This window comes from Syngnathus typhle, linkage group LG4 (genome assembly GCF_033458585.1).
Source record: "Syngnathus typhle isolate RoL2023-S1 ecotype Sweden linkage group LG4, RoL_Styp_1.0, whole genome shotgun sequence".
Classification (NCBI taxonomy): Eukaryota; Metazoa; Chordata; class Actinopteri; order Syngnathiformes; family Syngnathidae; genus Syngnathus; species Syngnathus typhle.
The window spans coordinates 14,009,063-14,026,263 of NC_083741.1; the positions used below are offsets into that span (position 1 = coordinate 14,009,063).

The 17,201-nt window shown below is 40.1% G+C and overlaps 3 protein-coding genes and 2 non-coding genes across 8 annotated transcripts; all 5 read left to right on the plus strand.

The window, feature by feature from the left end:
* Window positions 1-204: 204 nt before the first annotated feature.
* Window positions 205-7,174, plus strand: kars1 (lysyl-tRNA synthetase 1). Of its 2 annotated transcripts, XM_061276690.1 has the most exons (15): window positions 206-310; window positions 1,414-1,570; window positions 2,240-2,375; window positions 2,453-2,618; window positions 2,717-2,810; window positions 3,553-3,739; window positions 4,070-4,195; window positions 4,264-4,383; window positions 4,518-4,680; window positions 4,829-5,002; window positions 5,116-5,201; window positions 5,270-5,355; window positions 5,443-5,569; window positions 6,297-6,440; window positions 6,580-7,174. In XM_061276690.1, exons 2-15 carry the CDS (start codon window positions 1,440-1,442, stop codon window positions 6,652-6,654), a joined length of 1,815 nt encoding a protein of 604 aa, XP_061132674.1. In that variant the 5' UTR covers window positions 206-310; window positions 1,414-1,439; the 3' UTR covers window positions 6,655-7,174. The 2 variants fall into 2 exon arrangements, with proteins under 2 accessions (XP_061132675.1, XP_061132674.1); XM_061276691.1 differs by lacking the exon at window positions 1,414-1,570 and having other exon boundaries at window positions 205-310.
* Window positions 7,175-7,318: 144 nt separating this feature from the next.
* On the plus strand, window positions 7,319-11,827 carry gcshb (glycine cleavage system protein H (aminomethyl carrier), b). Its single transcript, XM_061276692.1, has 5 exons — window positions 7,319-7,802; window positions 9,434-9,513; window positions 11,072-11,135; window positions 11,222-11,353; window positions 11,423-11,827. The coding sequence occupies exons 1-5, from the start codon at window positions 7,595-7,597 to the stop codon at window positions 11,515-11,517; spliced, it is 579 nt and encodes a 192-aa protein (XP_061132676.1). The 5' UTR covers window positions 7,319-7,594; the 3' UTR covers window positions 11,518-11,827.
* A 1,110-nt stretch (window positions 11,828-12,937) lies between these two features.
* On the plus strand, window positions 12,938-15,635 carry rpl13 (ribosomal protein L13). Of its 3 annotated transcripts, none has more exons than XM_061277096.1 (6): window positions 12,938-13,029; window positions 13,496-13,613; window positions 14,151-14,292; window positions 14,640-14,813; window positions 15,148-15,204; window positions 15,436-15,635. In XM_061277096.1, exons 2-6 carry the CDS (start codon window positions 13,510-13,512, stop codon window positions 15,592-15,594), a joined length of 636 nt encoding a protein of 211 aa, XP_061133080.1. In that variant the 5' UTR covers window positions 12,938-13,029; window positions 13,496-13,509; the 3' UTR covers window positions 15,595-15,635. The 3 variants fall into 3 exon arrangements, with proteins under 3 accessions (XP_061133080.1, XP_061133082.1, XP_061133081.1); XM_061277098.1 differs by having other exon boundaries at window positions 12,995-13,025; XM_061277097.1 differs by having other exon boundaries at window positions 13,007-13,148.
* On the plus strand, window positions 14,477-14,551 carry LOC133153349 (small nucleolar RNA MBII-202). The gene has a single exon (XR_009714320.1). It is a non-coding gene; the product is annotated as a small nucleolar RNA MBII-202 (small nucleolar RNA).
* On the plus strand, window positions 15,276-15,357 carry LOC133153350 (small nucleolar RNA MBII-202). Its single transcript, XR_009714321.1, has one exon. It is a non-coding gene; the product is annotated as a small nucleolar RNA MBII-202 (small nucleolar RNA).
* Window positions 15,636-17,201: the final 1,566 nt, after the last annotated feature.

The window sequence follows — 17,201 nt, forward strand, 5'->3', positions numbered from 1 at the left end:
ATTCAAAGCAATGATGAAACGTTTGTAATATTAATCAAACGCAATGCAGTTTTCTTTTATTTAAATATCCATCCATCATATTTATGAAATGATAATACAGAAACATATCAATTAACCATTATGCCTACGTTCTTATTCATTTCATTGTGACGCGAATGACCGCTTCCGCTTGTATGAAAATTCCGACAGTTACTGAACGTACCCGATTCGACAGCCTTAGCCTTGTGCGCAAGCGCAGATCCTCGACGTGTAACATCAAGACCATCATGGCTGACGTAACAGCAGCGGACGGCGATAAACTCAGCAAAAAGTGAGTTTTGTGCCTTTTCCATCTACTTTACCTCGTAATACATTTGAGTCTTTTTATTGTAGTTGTATTTACTGACATGTAGACACAAAGTAATGGCAGCAGAGACGACAGTATTTTACAACGATAGCAACATTTGTTTCACTTACAGAGGCGTGCTTGTAGCCTACATTTCCCAGACTTCTTTCCTCTTCATTCATTGGGAACTGTAGTTTTTAAAGTCACGATTAACCAACTGTGTTGAATTGTTTTGTGGACCAGTAAAACTACAAGCCCCATAATGTCCTTAAAGAAAGGTCATCCACTCGTCGACTGGGTAAATTTGGGACTAGGCTTTCTTTACCCATTGTAACGTTTGAGTATTGTAATACTTTATCGGAAAATCTTTTCTTAGGACCTAAGACAAAGGACTATCATTTATGATATAGCGTTTTACTAAAGGTGTTTCTGACCTTCTTTTGATTTGATAGTAACACAGGCACGTGCTAGCTATCCACAACAGTCACCGGCACATGCTAGCTATCCACACACAAAAAAAATGGTTTTGATGTGTTTAGAGCAGAATTACACGAAATAGTGTGTACCTTGAGTTTTCGTTGTCTGCCAACAGATGTTGATATTGTGTTTTTGGTGTATTTTGCTCACTGATGCCTTTTGACTAATGTTAACGAAGGACAGCACTATTGCACTGTAACAACCACGATTGCACTATAGGGCCAGGTTGTTTTAAGCTGAGGCTCTAATAGTTCTGCTTTAGGGTATTGCATTGACTTGTTTTTTAAATAATTGAATAATGACCCTAGTGCCCTTCCCCCATTTTTTCTTGAAGCTATATTCCACTTGAAAGTCAAGTAAAAATGTGACAGAACTAAATGTGTATGTGTGAGGGGGCCATCATTTCTAAGTGATGAAATGCAAGTGTATGGAACTTCAACGTTGAGTACAACTGAGCTTTTCTTCACAAATGCACTGTACGGTATTTTGAAAGATTTGGGATTTGCATACCATTCTGGCCCTGCATACCATTATGAAAATGACTTCTTCCTCTGCTTGTTGTGCGTCTTATTTTTATTTTCCTTATATATAAATACATCTCTTTCCCCCAGATTGCTCTTCTGACTGGTGGCTCAGCATGCTTTGCCTGGTCAGGCAGCAGCTGTGCCAAGCCTTCCAAGTCAGGGGACAGTGGTATAAACGGGCGCAACCATGCATAGCCGCAGTGCCTGTGCAAATTTACGGGAACCGTTGGAGAGGTGACAAAAGGTTGGTGGCTTTTCCTTTCAAGAGAGAATAACAACCAACCTTTTGTCACCAGGGTAAATGTTTGTTTCCGTCGATTGTCTTTTAGTATACGTTCTTTAAGTGGAGCTGTCTTAATGACTCGAGTTTGTGAAGCTGCTTCATCTACTGCAGTGTCTAGAATTCCGTTTGACATTAAAATTTCACAACCCAGAGCTGGGCGATATGACTGGACATTCGTGGCAGTGGTAATTATTCTGACATCCAGGCGATGCGTTTTATGATAGAAGTCAATGGCGTGACATCTTCAGCAGATATCTCCATCAAATGACAACATTGAGGTGCGATGGTCTCATGGTCCCAAAACATTTCTACCTCCTACCTTGCTCCTTTGTCAATCTCCTTCCACTTGATGGATTTGGTGGTTGGAGGTGCTAGCATGTAAACTGGTAAGCAATCACCCTACAAAGTTGCAATAAGACAACTGAGATGAGCCCTTAAAGTAATTGACCTTCATTTGTCTGCATTACTGCAATATTCCGCTTGGTGTCTGTGGCAAAAGGTTTATTGTGCCTATACTGCCATCTAGGGGCAGAGCTTGGCATGATAGTAAATTTGTCCTGTTGTAGATATCACAATAAGCTCTTGTTACTTTCTAGCTAATGACTGCTTCGATTCCTCGTGTCTTGTCAGTGAGCTGAAGAGGAGACAAAAAGCGGAGAAGAAGGCTGTGGAGAAAGAAGCCAAGGCCAAAGAACAGCAGTTGCAAAAGAAGGAAACCAATAACTGCGATGCCACTGCTGTGGATGAGGAGGCACTCGACCCAAATGTGAGATTCTTGTATGAACATTGGCTTTCACCCATCATTTACTGAACCCTATTTCCATCGTTTGCTTTCAAATGCAGCAATACTACAAGATCCGCACCCAGGCCATTCAGGAGCTCAAGGGGACTGCTGAGGACCCGTATCCACACAAGTATCATGTTGACTTGTCGCTCACAGAGTTTGTTGAGAAGTACAGCCATCTCCAGCCAGGGGAACAGCTAAAGGATGTCGTTCTCAATCTGTCAGGTATTGTAATGCTTTGAATCCATTCAAAACGATTGGATATAAGGGTGGAGAAAGTGTCAGTAAGAAATTAGATTTTTTTTTTGTCTTGTGATTGGCAGGCCGCATCCATGCTAAGAGGGCATCTGGTGCCAAGCTGCTGTTTTATGACCTGCGAGCCGAAGGCACCAAGTTGCAAGTTATGGCAAACTCTGGGTACTGAGAGATTGAGTAAAACATTCTTAAAATTTGTAACTGTTGCCTGAATATTACATATATGTATTTGTATTGATTAGCAAATTCAGTGCCAGATATTTTTGAAGCAGAGTTGCAGTTGCCAGCCGTACTTTAGTAATCAGCAGTAGAACATTGTTTCATGCAAAACGTTTTCTGAGCAAAAAGCAGTGGCAAGTGTCGAACAGAATAGTGACTTCAATGTTAATTGTTTCTTTTGTAATACCTAAAACTATAAACAGAAACAAGACTGAATCTTCTTATGATGGCAAAATCTTTTATTTGCTGACAAACTGACCGACCGCATGGCAAATTTGAGTATCACTTCTTTTTTTTTCTCTCATCCCAAACATGGTGTTTGCTATTTAGTCCGTCTTTTTTCAATAACACTTTGTGGTTGGTCTTAAACTTTATCTTCTCCTCCAGAGCAGTACTGATCTAAAATCCAAAGCAATATAAGGCTCCAATTGACAGGAATTTGTTCATTCTAACAGTGCTTTACAAACCTGAATTTCACAAATAAGATGGGCGAGTCTGACATAGATGAACATTGATGGCGTAGAACGGTTGGATTACAATTGACAAATATAAATGTCCATAGAAATGAATGAAATAATGCCGCAAATGTTGTTGTGCTTTGGGTCTCAGGTGTTTTAACACTACAGGAGGCAAAGTCATGGATGTCAGAACTAGGATGTTTTAACGCTTGGTTTCTCACTGTCAGGAATTACAAGTCTGAGGACGCCTTTGTGGCCATCAACAACAAGCTCAGGCGCGGCGACATCATCGGTGTCCGTGGGAACCCAGGGAAGACAAAAAAGGGGGAGCTGTCCATCATCCCCATCGAGATGACTCTGCTTTCGCCTTGTCTCCACATGCTGCCTCACCTCCACTTTGGACTTAAAGACAAGGTAATATTGATTGCTATAATCACACTTAATTATTGAAACACTCTTATTTTCTCACAAGAATCCAAGGCTCACTTAGTTAGAAATACAGGTCACTGAGTTTCAGTTTTTGTCTTGACATTTTAGATCAGATTAATTGCGAAAATCAAGGTCCCTTTGTATAGAATTTCTTCAAATCAAAGTGTTTCAAATTCGTAGTTTGATTTTCGATATGCTTTTCATCAGCATCTCCCAAAACAGTAGCGCCGACCCCCCCGCAATAAAGAGTTTGAATCACCTGAAACTGAAAATGTCAGTCGTTCATCTTTTTTGTTGTTGTCATGACTCTCAAAGGAAACACGATTCCGTCAGCGCTATTTGGATCTCATCTTAAATGACTACGTGAGGCAGAAGTTTGTAACACGAGCCAAAATCATCACATACTTGCGCAGCTTCTTGGATCAACTAGGATTTTTGGAGGTAAGGGTTTGACACACAACATTTAAAAAAACGTTTGCATTCTAAGTCATGTTTGTTGTCGTTTTAAGATTGAGACTCCAATGATGAACATCATTCCTGGTGGAGCAGTGGCCCGTCCATTTGTAACCTATCACAATGAGTTGGATATGAACCTATACATGAGGATTGCTCCTGAGCTTTACCACAAGGTAATTCATAGATTGTGTATGGCAATACAAAAAAAAGCTTCAATTTGCAATCAAGTTATTTTATTAGCCTATTGTTAAGGAAGGGTGTTTAAGACGAGATGTTTATCGCTGTACTCAGTGTGTTCTACCTGTAGATGCTTGTCGTCGGTGGGATGGATCGAGTGTATGAGGTCGGCCGTCAGTTCAGGAATGAAGGCATCGATCTCACTCACAACCCGGAGTTCACCACCTGTGAATTCTACATGGCGTATGCTGACTACCACGACTTGATGGACATAACCGAGAAGCTTTTGTCTGGTGTGTGAAAATAAACTGCCTGTATGTGGGTATAAATAGAGACTTCAATGTATGTGACTTGATGTTTTCTGTGAGGCCATCCATTTCGAAGTGCTGAACGGTGTCGCATCATCACTAGATCAAAAGTCTATTATTGTTTTTCCTTCAGGGATGGTGAAGCACATCACGGGAGGTTACAAGGTGACCTACCACCCTGACGGTCCTGAAGGAGAAGCCTATGAGATTGACTTCACGCCACCATTTAGAAGAGTCAGCATGACACACGACCTTGAGAAGCTGATGGGAGTCAAATTTCCTCCTACTGACAGTTACGACAGTGACGGTAAGGTCACAATGGTGTCCAAGGAGGGACATTTATGTTTTTGGAGTTCTTTTTGTTCCTTTGAATGGCCTTGCGATGATCTACAAATGATGTCGATGTGCCTTTCTTTTCAGAGACGCGTAAATTCTTTGATGACCTGTGCGCCCAGAAGGGAGTTGAATGTCCTCACCCTCGAACGACTGCCCGTCTACTTGACAAGGTTTCTGATTTATTTAATTTATTATTTAATATTAGGGCACTTACTTGAACCACTCTGTCATTTCTCAGCTTGTGGGAGATTTCCTGGAAGTCACCTGTATCAACCCCACTTTCATTTGCGATCACCCTCAAATCATGAGCCCCTTAGCAAAATGGTAAGGGGAAACATCTGATCTCAAATAAGTCCGAGGTCTGTTCAGAAATGCTCCTGCTTGACAGTTGAAATGCTTCCTTACCAACAGGCATCGATCAGAGAAAGGACTGACCGAGCGCTTTGAACTCTTTGTGATGAAGAAAGAAATCTGCAACGCCTACACTGAGTTGAATGACCCCATTAGACAGAGGGAGCTCTTTGAGCAACAAGCCAAGGTGTGTAATGGACTTTGTGCTATTGGGCATTTTAAGGGGGACATTCAAATAAGTATAACATTGTAGCTCGTAACAACAACTCAGCCAATAAAGGAAACAAAAGAGACAATATTGTAGGAATCGTATTGAAATAGTGGGGTCTTTTATGCCACATGGGTGTGACATTCTGAATTTTTTAAAAACTCTTTGAGCAATATATATTTCAATATATAAATGTGGCAATAATAATGAAATAAAATCAAAAAACAAAAAAGGGCTGGTATGCTACATCAAAACAATAATACAAAAATCGACTAAACCAAGACAATATGCCACAAATGACAAAATTTTACGCAAATTGCCGACGTCCGCAGCAAGCGTCCGTTTGGCAGATGGTAAACACTATTTCAATAAAGAGGCCAAAGAGACATCTTTATCACCACTCCTAGGTGGTTTACTTTGTTTACTTGTTCTACCCTCTTTGAGCAAATGTTATTTCAACACAAATGGAGCAACACACATCGACCAATATTACTACGGCTTAACAAACACTTGCCACCTGCTTCTGATTGTTACTGCTGTATGGTTTTAAGAAGTGCAAGAGTGTACTTTGTAGTTTTACTTTTTAATAAAACACCAAATAGATTTATTTTATTGTGTTTTATGAATTAAAGTTGAACAATTTCAACATGACTCTACACTGGAAATGGAGCTCCACTCACAGAAACTGCATTACAATATTTTTCAGGCCAAGGCCGAGGGTGATGACGAGGCCATGTTCATTGACGAGACCTTCTGCACGGCACTGGAATATGGTCTCCCACCAACGGCTGGATGGGGAATGGGCATCGACCGCCTCACCATGTTCCTCACAGACTCCAATAACATCAAGGTAACGTCTTCTTACACACACGGACTTGAGTACATCACAAGAACTGCATAATCGGAGACTTATAGGAATATTGACCGGATGCTGTAGACTAGGGGAGCCTAATTTTGTGACTCTTAAAATTTGTGTGTGTCTTTTTCAGGAGGTTTTACTCTTCCCAGCCATGAAGCCTGACGACAACAAAGCAAGCGTTCCTACAGAGGGTACCTCTGTGTAACGTACAGACCTCCTTGATGGAGGCTAGGGAAGCCTTTGTCAGTGTAAGGTCTGCCAGGTTCATTTTTTTAATGATGTCAAAGGCTTGGGTGATCAATTGTTGATGCGAATTGTCGGCATTTTGCTAGGCTCAATGTCATAACAAATTATGTTTCATTTTGATATTTTCTACACTTTCTGTCAGGAAATTGGTTGGGTCCTACTTGTTTGTCAACAAGTGTACCTCTTAATCTTCATTATCAACCAGACACTAATTGGTTAAGGAGCAACTCATATCCTATTAATTGCCTTTTTACAGACCAAAATGTAATGTTTCAGAACACTCGTAAGGGTTTTAAATAGTCAGTTTGGCTTCTTGTCTGTGTTTGATGTCTGCGACTTGACGTACATCCCAATTCAGCTGAAGCACCAGTTTTTGTCACAATACTGCCATCTCTTCTGGCATGTCTAATTATGACTTGTCATTTACCGAATTCAAAAGTCCATCCTCTAGTCCATCTGAGTAAAGCACTTTGAATCTCTTTTTGTCTCTTAATTCTAATTTTCTTTTTCAAAGTCATCTTGTAAACAATTTGTGAGATGTTATTAGTTCATTACTGGGTTGATTCTAACATAGTATCTTAAGACAAAGGTGAATTCTGCAGTTTAGCTTTTTGTGACGAGAACACAATGGTTATTTTGGCTCGATTGTTGCCCTGTGCGGTCCCTCACACCCTTTTACCATGCCACCACCAACCTGCACATACACTGATCTGACAGAAATGCATATGGGTGAACCTAAAATATACTTAAGAACATTTATTAAATAAGAATATTTCAATTGGTGTGGGCTACTTACAGTAAAATACATTTTTCTTTTACTGGAGGATTCGGTGTGGGCGTAATCTGCAATTTGACCGCTAGATGCCAGCAAACCCGAGCGCCCGTGCCCTCCCCACTTGATGATGCGCGCTCCCGAGGTCAAGTGTATGTGCGCGGGCACCCAAACGCACGCATACGGAGTGAAGATGGCGATGAGAGCAGTGCTGCGGTGCTTCTCTGCAAACTTACCCTTCGGAGTTCCCCAGCTGTCGCCCGCTGCGGCTCTGCCAGCGACCCGGCTGCTGTGGGCGGCGAGGACACTGAGCACCACGGCTGCCCGCGCCGAAGGTAAAGCACTTCGGAATTGGGATTCAAAATTCCAAACGGAAGTGGACGTCATGTTCGACTGGCTGGTCGCACACAAACTTTTAACTCGTGTTGAAGATTAGCTGCAGCCAGTTAGCTACGCCTTTGCCCAACACTCAACTAAGCTTGAGTTCGTTTCCAGGTTGACGTTTCTATGGTTTCAATCAAATGAGCTGTTAATTCCAACAAATGCGTCTGCTTGTGCAACATGTTGCAACGTAAGTAAATGACTGTAACGTTAGCACCCAAGACAATATAGGTTTTTTACAATATGTCCAAGAATTCCGCGTAAAAGCCATGTATCCAGGCCTTCTTCACTTGGGGACCGCATCCCTGACTGTGCTCTCCCAGCCATGCATCAACATATTACAATCTGGTTTAAGCCTGTATTTGCATGCTGAAATGGTGCCAGCACTGGGGAATGAAACACTAGGACTGTTCTAATTCATTGTGAACGTACTGCAATGATTTAGATTTTACCCAACCTGGGGGTGCGCCTTTTCACCTGCCTTAATCTTCATAACATGATTTAAAACACCCAGAAACGTGTTTCAGCAGCGTCCCTGTATCATGCTGGAACTGAAGGTTCTTGTATGCATTTTACCAGAAGACAGTAAACCCCTTTTTCTCATTGGGGCGGGTCAATCATCTATATATATATTTTTTTTAAATATATATATTGGATGACAGGTCTCCAATATATATATTTTTTAAATATATATATTGGATGACAGGTCTCCAATATATAGACTATAAAAAAGTTTAAAAATAGGTTTACTCAGCCTACATTCTTTAAACACATTACAATTTACTGGAACATGCTGAAACAAGAGTTGTTTAAATTTGATCACATGAAATCGGGGAACCTATGTAATTATCCTGATTGGGGTCGGGTGAAAAGTTTATTTATTTTGAAGGTACATATATACATTGAATAGGTATTGACAGATTCTACAGCAATATACCATCAATAAATCCAATAAAATTCGGAACAATTCAGAAAAATTTAATGTGCCTTTGCTGCACTGTGGAAACCAAAAGACACTCTCGCCCAGTTTACCTTTCGGTAAAACTTAATTCTAAAGATATCTTGTCACGCAGTCCCATTCATGTCTTTTCAAAATTTGCTGTGAAAAGAGAGCTTGATGACAAGAACAGCCAAGTTCAAGAAAAGCAAGCAACCAAAATTTTTTTTTTCTTGGAGACGGGCTCTCCGGAAATGTCTTGAACGCACATAGAATGTTTTGTTGCACAAGAAATCAGACTTCAGCACTAAACTAGATGATGAGCGAAACAGCTGGTTACCAGTCTTGTTCACGTTCTAATGAACCGTTAATGTTCAGAACCGTTAGTAATAGGGCACATAGTTGACAAACACCTGTATTATTAAAAAAAAAGTCAACTTAAAGTCGTATTAAATAATATGGAAATCTGTTAAATTAGGTGAAGTTTTTAAGTATTTTTAAAAACCTTGTCGATTACTAAAGGTTGACCCAAATTTGAATAAGTCCTAATTTGTGCAATAGTTCTGTCAGATTCTCAAGTGTGCAATCGATGACTTGAACGAAATAATTTACCCGTTGAGCTTTGTTCTTGCTTTGTTCTCTGTGCAGCTTTAAAGTTCACAGATAAGCATGAGTGGGTGCGAGTAGAAGGTGACATTGGCACCGTCGGTATCAGCAATTACGCTCAGGTAAGCCTTTGTCTTTGTTCGCTAATCATTTATTACTGATTACGGTTATGACACATTTGGTAGGCAGATGGGATGCTCATTGGTGCGTGGTGCGTTCAGAAGCTACAAAGGGTAGTTTACCATACTCTGTACTTTGTCCTCACCCGCAGCAACTTTTTCCTTTTAAATGATTATTGCCGCAGACCTCTGATACTGAAAAGCTATGCTACAATCACATGCTCTCAAAGGACACTGTACAAAGGCTTGTATGTAGGTAATTAGAAAAAAATCTTTCTTTACAAATGTTTTAAAGCTGCGTGGGGAAAAAAAAAAGTTGTTAAATATCTGCAATAGTTAGTTAGACCTGTTCAAAGACAAATTTATAAGTGTACAGTGTTGGGTTGCAGTTTCACTCCATCTGTGTAGGTGGCGGTATTGGTGAAGAGGGTTGATTGCGACATAATACAACACAACTTTATTTAAAAATGTAATCCTCATTGGTGGTTGACGTGCATAGTCACACTCGGTGGTTTATCTTTATTATAATTTAACAATCAAGAATGTTTATTTTATTGAAGTTTCTTAATATGATTCAGAATACCACGATTAGACTAGTGGGGGAACAAACAACATATTCTTTTTACATTTATCTCCCCTTTAACACACCCAGGACAATCTTTGAGAGAGATCTGTTAATTGTGTCTTTGCCAACATTGATCAGAAAAGAGAAATTAGGCTGAAAATAGTCTTAATCATTGGTATTATCAGAGAGATAATGGCAGCGTGAAAGGGCTGCACATAAGTGCTCTGAGCAGTTGCTTAAAGTTAGATTTTTGAAGGAACCACGGTGAACATGACGTATTTTTAAGGTATCCACACTCGAGGCCAAGTGCAGTCATTCTTCGCGGGTTTCAGATGGCACCACTTAGTCGGAATAGTACACTTCACGTGCTTAATTTGATTTATTCGTTTTTTGTCATGTGTTGGCGATGTTGGATTTAGAATGTCATGTTTTGTCAGATGACATCAATTAGTTATCTTAACCCTGACAGTTTTTCCTTCTGTTGTGGGGTTAAAGAAATGCAAATAAGAAACTGTCAGATTTTAATTGTTGTAAGCGCTGAAGGACCAAAAAGACATTGTTAGTCATTATATATATTTTTTAAATCAGCAAATGAATCGGTTATCTAAGTTTGCCATATATTTCAATCAACATCAGTCAAAAACAAAAATACAATACAACCAAATCAGACCAACCAAAGCTATTACTCGCATTTATACATTAATTATGTTCATCGAAGAGCGACTAATATTAATGCTGCACTAATGAGTTCACTTTAAAGAACAGCAACAGGCATCAGTTTTATATCGCCCCCAGGTGGTCAAGGTGGGCACACCAGAAAGAGCAGTTAAATTGACGAAAGTATGAAAGTGTTTCCTTTTCATTCTCTTTATTTATGTTATTATTTTGTGCTTTTATAAAGTACAACAATGTGGAGTGCTATTTTTTCATATTCTTGGACAATTGTTTTCAAGAGAAAGCTGGAAAGGATTAATGACATTTCAATTCATTTTTAAGGAAGCTTTAGGCGATGTGGTATACTGCGGACTTCCCGAAGTGGGCCAAAGCCTTGAACAAATGGGTATGACCAGCCCACGCTATGCATATCTGCAAAAGCCTCCCGTGAGAAAAGGCATGTGTGACGTTGCCTCCATGTTTGTGTTGCAGAAGAGTTTGGTGCCTTGGAAAGCGTGAAGGCCGCCAGCGAGCTTTACTCGCCGTTGACAGGCGAAGTGAAGGAAATCAACACCCAGCTGGCCGACAATCCCGGAATGGTGAATAAAGCCTGCTATACAGACGGTGAGCATCTCGCTAAGAAAATGCGCGGCATAAGACACGTGCTCCACTGTCAAATTTCTCCGCTTTCAGGTTGGCTCATCAAGATGACCATCGACAGGCCGGATGAGCTGCAAGGCCTCATGGATCAAGCGGCGTACGATAATTTTATCAAATCACTGGAATAATAAATCATTCAACTTGGCTTACTTTTGTACTTCAGTAACCTCTGGCAACAACCCTTATCTTCTGTGCTATTTATTGTCATACTGAATTAGTGCATGGGAATCATTTTTGTCTGTAAATAGCTTCTGTTTGGAAGATACAGATTCATTGAGTTGGTAAAACCACATAAGGGCTCTTAGGAATGTTGGGTCTAGTTTCTGGTGCTCTTGGTTTGAAATGTGCATAAATGAGATGGAAAACTGGACAGTGGTTATAAGTGCCATCGCCTTCATGAAATAAAACTTTTCATTCTCCTTTGAGAAGAAACACGTACCTCGCTGAAAGTCTTCAAGTTTATTTTCAACATACTCAAACAATGGAGCAATTGTCATACTGCAGCCGGTTCAAAAGCAAAGATGGTTAAAAACAAACAGGTCACACATATTGTTTTTGCTGATGAGGGTGTTTGTGTGTGCACCTGACTTGGGTGCTTCTTGTTGCTGAAGTCCATGCACATTGACCTTTGCCCTCTCAGGTGCAGATAGGAAGAGAGAGCAGAGGCCACTTAATTAATGATTAATGAGGGAGTGCTTTTAAAATCACGGAATGAATGATATGACAAACAGTAGTTAATGCACAATCTGGGGCTCAATGGGAAGAGCGAAGCTTTATCAGAAAGGGTTGTTTAGTTTTACTAACAATAATCCGTTGATGTTGGCTTTTGAGGCCACAATTGTGTTTCAAGAAAAGCGGTGAAGACCAGATACAAATTCTGCCTTCAAAAAGAGGAAAATATAATGCTTACTTTTGACTGACAATTGATTTGGATAAATTATGAAAACAGTAACTTTTGGAAAATAAATAGCACCCAGCAAAATCAAAATTAAATATATGGATTATGTATTTAATGAGCAGTGAGAACCACATCTTATTTTGGGGGGCAGGGGCTAATTTTGCCTTTCATTTTGTCTCTACATGTGAAGAACATAAGTTCTCATTTACTGAGAAAAGGTTAGTGCAGGACCTCTGGCCTTTTATGTCTGTTCTTTATCTGGTTGAAAAAGAAATATAGAATTTCTGTTCCAATTGTCTCCAATGTTTCTTAAATTTTATTCAGGACCCCTGGGATTTTTAAAAATTCATTCGTGTTTATCTTGTTTATTTTTTAAGTGTGTTTACAATTTGTAATTAAATTACTCTTGAATTATTTTTTTTAAAAGTCGGTTTTGCGATTCCTCAGCATTTGTATCCGTTCGTTATAACTCCGGTGACATCCAATAAAAAAAAAAAATACACAGTAACTCAAACAAGTCATTATCTTTTTATAATTCTTAATATTAAAATTTGAATTATATGTGTATTTTGATTACAAATACGTATGTACACGTAGCCAAACAAACGTAGAGATGAACATCTAGACGCAGTATACACTCTTTGAACACAGTACTGCTCGGTGATTGGCTGGTTCTTGCGTATCCCACAATCCACCAGCATACTTCTTCCTTTTTCCTTTCGGCCATTTTCCTCCCTTGTAGGTATGAAAATTATCCTCTACAGATTTCAGTACAATCGCGCTCAATCTGATACGTAGGCATACTGTTTAGAAATCCAAGTTGTTCCATTTAGTAGAACGTTCTGTCACCTACAAATTTAGGTGATTATTGCTATATATTTTTCAATCAAAGTCTCTAAATGTGTCTGTATTCGTAGCGACGTCCACAGGCAGTAGCGTGACTGCCGGCGTTGCTGCTAACATTGCTAAATTAAAGTTGTTGGCTTGTTAATAAATGAACGGGCGTGTGAACGATCTAAAGCGTGCAAGGCGGAAATTCCATAGTGCAGTAGTGCATTTAAACATGCCAGTTTTCAATATAGCCGCCGCTAGCATTGCTAACTTGCTATCTGTCAGCCATTGCTTTACAGATGCATGCATGCATGGTGGCACCATACAGTACCAGGCTTGGATATATACTTATCCCCCTGGTCCACGCTATGTTTCAGGGAAGTAGGCAGACATGGCCCCCAGCCGGAATGGAATGATCCTGAACCCTCACTTCCACAAAGACTGGCAGAAAAGAGTGCGCACTTGGTTTAACCAGCCAGCCAGGAAGCTCCGCAGGTGAGTGTACACAACAATGCTATGCTAACTTGTCATATATGTCAATGTAACTTTGTGAGTTTCTACTATGTTAAATGTAGCAAGATGGTTATTGGCGTTGTTCCTGTAAGGTCTGCAGACCTGATCATATTGAAAGGAATTGAAATCTAACATTCTGCAAACTTTTACATTTCAATGGATCTTGTTCCATTTATGGAATGATAAATGCAGGTATTTGGGATTTAGCATGAACAGATTTTGTTCAAGAATGTATCCTCGGTGATTTACTGAAATTGTCACCAAACAGGTGTTTCTTTGCTCAAAGTGAGGAACATGTCTTTATTCAATGACTGCCTGCCAACAATTATGACAAGATACAAGTCATCACAACATGATGTCACCAAGGACAAACAATAATATATGATAATAATAATAAATAAGGATTGAGGACATATTTGGAACTGTACCAGAATTGGTACCAAATGCAACAATATACTGTAGGACAAACGCAGCTCTGTACGTTGGCTGAAAGTTTGACGGTTAGTTGTCTTTCATCAGGCGAAAGGCTCGCCAGGCTAAGGCCCGTCGCATCGCTCCTCGACCTGTCGCCGGGCCACTGAGACCACAGGTCAGATGTCCAACCATCAGATACCACACTAAAGTCCGTGCTGGACGAGGTTTTACCCTGGAGGAGCTGAAGGTAATTCACAAGGATGTTTGAAGACATCTGTCTGCAGTTTATCATAAGGCTAAAACATTGTTTTGAAATAATGTCCGACGGATAGATTTTGTTGGTCAAAATGTTCAAAATTGTCGTTGGTAATCACCAAAAGTTGTATTTCAATCATTTTACATTTGAATAACTCTGCAATTGAACAGTCAGGTGATGACAATCTCCGGAATCTCTGTATTTTCTTGATGAATGCATCGAACCCTTTTTTCTGATGACTGTTTCTGTCAAAAACAAAATAAAGCCAGATAATCCCATCGTTAGATGAAATGAGTATCCACCTGACAGACTTGAAACGCCAATGCTTCACCTTGTAGGCCGCTGGCATCCACAAAAAGACAGCCCGCACCATCGGAATCGCTGTGGATCCCCGTCGCCGTAACCGGTCCACAGAATCTCTTCAGGCCAATGTACAGCGTCTCAAGGAGTACCGCTCCAAACTCATCCTGTTCCCCAGGAAGGCTTCTGCTCCCAAGAAGGGAGACAGCACTGTAAGTTGCTCATATAGCTTGCAGTAGTGTCTGGTTTGCTGACACCGGTGTTAAAGAAGTATATTAAACCAGAATATGTGTAAAACATAACCGAATAGTCTTAGCTCAACAACAGTAAAATGTGGTAGTCAACCAACCGCTTAAGTTGCAATATTTATAATGAGTAAGCAATATTTATAATGAGTAACTAAAACTGGGTACAGGTATTTAATGGATGGCCATTTACATGTAGCTGTAAGTCACAAAGTTTTAATTTACACAGAATGTTCACAATATGTTCATAGTGAAGTTTTTGAATGCAGTTGTCTTCAAGTAGTAACACTTGTGTTTTCAGGAGGAGGAACTGAAGATGGCCACCCAGCTTAAAGGACCGTTGATGCCCATCAAAACGGTAAGTTCCAAGCTTCTATTTACACCATTGCAAAAAAAACCATTTGGGTTTTATGTAGGCTAGCAGTCAGATGTTGACAATTACTCCGGAATCTCTGTATTAAGTTGATGATACGTTTGAACCCTTTTTTCTGATGACCGCTCTTGCACCCTCAAAATTGATGAACCAGATTGTGCATGTGTTGATAGTTTTTGAGATGTTTTTTTTTTTTTTTTTTTTAATCCCTTCCAGGTACTCAAAAAGCAGAAGGCCCGCATTATCTCTGAAGATGAGAAGAACTTCAAGGCTTTTGCCAGCCTGCGAATGGCCCGCGCTCACGCCCGTCTCTTCGGTATCCGTGCCAAGAGAGCCAAAGAGGCTGCTGAGCAGGATGTGGAGAAGAAAAAGTAAAAGTTATCTTGGAACTTTGCAAAATAAAATGTTCAAAAAGATGTACTTTATACTGTCGTCATTGAAGTCTTAACTGATACCAGATGTTTTCTAAGCTCTGGACAACAACGTACAGTATTGTGCTATGACCCTCGTGAGGATAAACATTCAAAAGATAAATGGATGAAATGACAAAAGTCCATTTTAAAGCCTTGGAAGACAATGCGCTTTCATTGCAACAGTGGTTTGCTGTCAGTAGATGGCGGAAGAGTCACTCTGTTCCATCCTGCAGGACTTGTCCTTGTAACTTGTAAAGAAGGAATTGGAAGTGCCAGCAAACTGCAGCCAAGAAAAAACTAAAAGGTAGATGAGAAAATTTTACACAGTATTTGTTACATTCTCAGGTCTAGTCATATATATTTTAGTTTCCCCCTCATTCTTAATGCTTTGAATGTTAGACTGGTAAACCTTGATAGTAGCTAGTGTTTATGTATTGATTTATTTTTTCCAAGATGCATATATACTACATATTAGTACAGAATTCCCCTCGTGGGGAATGATAGCCACTGCCACCAAGGAGGTTTTCAGCCACCTGTTGATTGGTGAGTTGAATCTGCTGTTAGCCACGGCTTATGCCTGGCCATTCACGCACTGATGTTTCATGACTGCCCACCAAACCCTGCCTCTCAAAACTACATGCACTGTGTATTTTATGTGCATTTTCTCCTTGCCATTTTTTCCCTGTGTTTTAATTAGTTTAAAACTGCGCTTTGTCATCTCATCTTGTGTTGATGTTGAGCTCTATCAAAGGATGTTTAATTAAAGATAGTTGTCCCTCATGTTCAATCAGGATTATCTTCTGCTGGCAGGACTTTTGCTCATGCATCCGTGCGTAACGTGTGTGTGCGTCTTTGTGTGTGTTGTGTGTGTGAGAGTCTGAGAGCTGTGGCTCATCTGTTTGCAATAAATGTGGAGTCATGGTCAATTTGTGTAGACATCAGAAATCCTTGTATCATATGCAGCCATTGAGGCTGCTCAAGTCCTGCTGTATTCAATTCGATCCCCTGTTGAGTGTCTCAAAAGTCAGGATTTGTAGCTCAGGAGTATGATGTGATGATGACAATGATGCCAAATATTCAAATGATGCAAATAGTCTTCTGCTGAGACCCAAGCCTAGTAATAGATTCCCATTAATTTACCTTTATCGGCGCTGTTTTCATCCAATATGTGAAATGTTAGCATCAACTGTCTTTTAATTAGTTACAAACATTCGTGTTCATACATAGCCTTTAATGCCGTGGGCGCCACTGCAGGCAGCTGCCACTCAAAGGCACCATTAGACACATGAGGTTGCGAAAAGGATGGGAGCGAGGCAAATGTGAGCAGTGGTAAAAGGAGAGAACATCGTGTGAAGGGCCTCAGATGGGTCTGGTTTTTGCGGGGCTCAGGTGTGCGCCTCCGAGCAGACGCTTCACTCGACAAGGAGGCAGCGATGTGCGTGTTCCAGGGTTACAATAGTTTCATTATATTCTTTTATTTCCTTTTTGTTTCAGACACGTTTGTTAGTTGTTTTTCTTGATAATCTTTCATTTTACTTAATTTTTCCTAGTTTTAACTTAAGATTTACA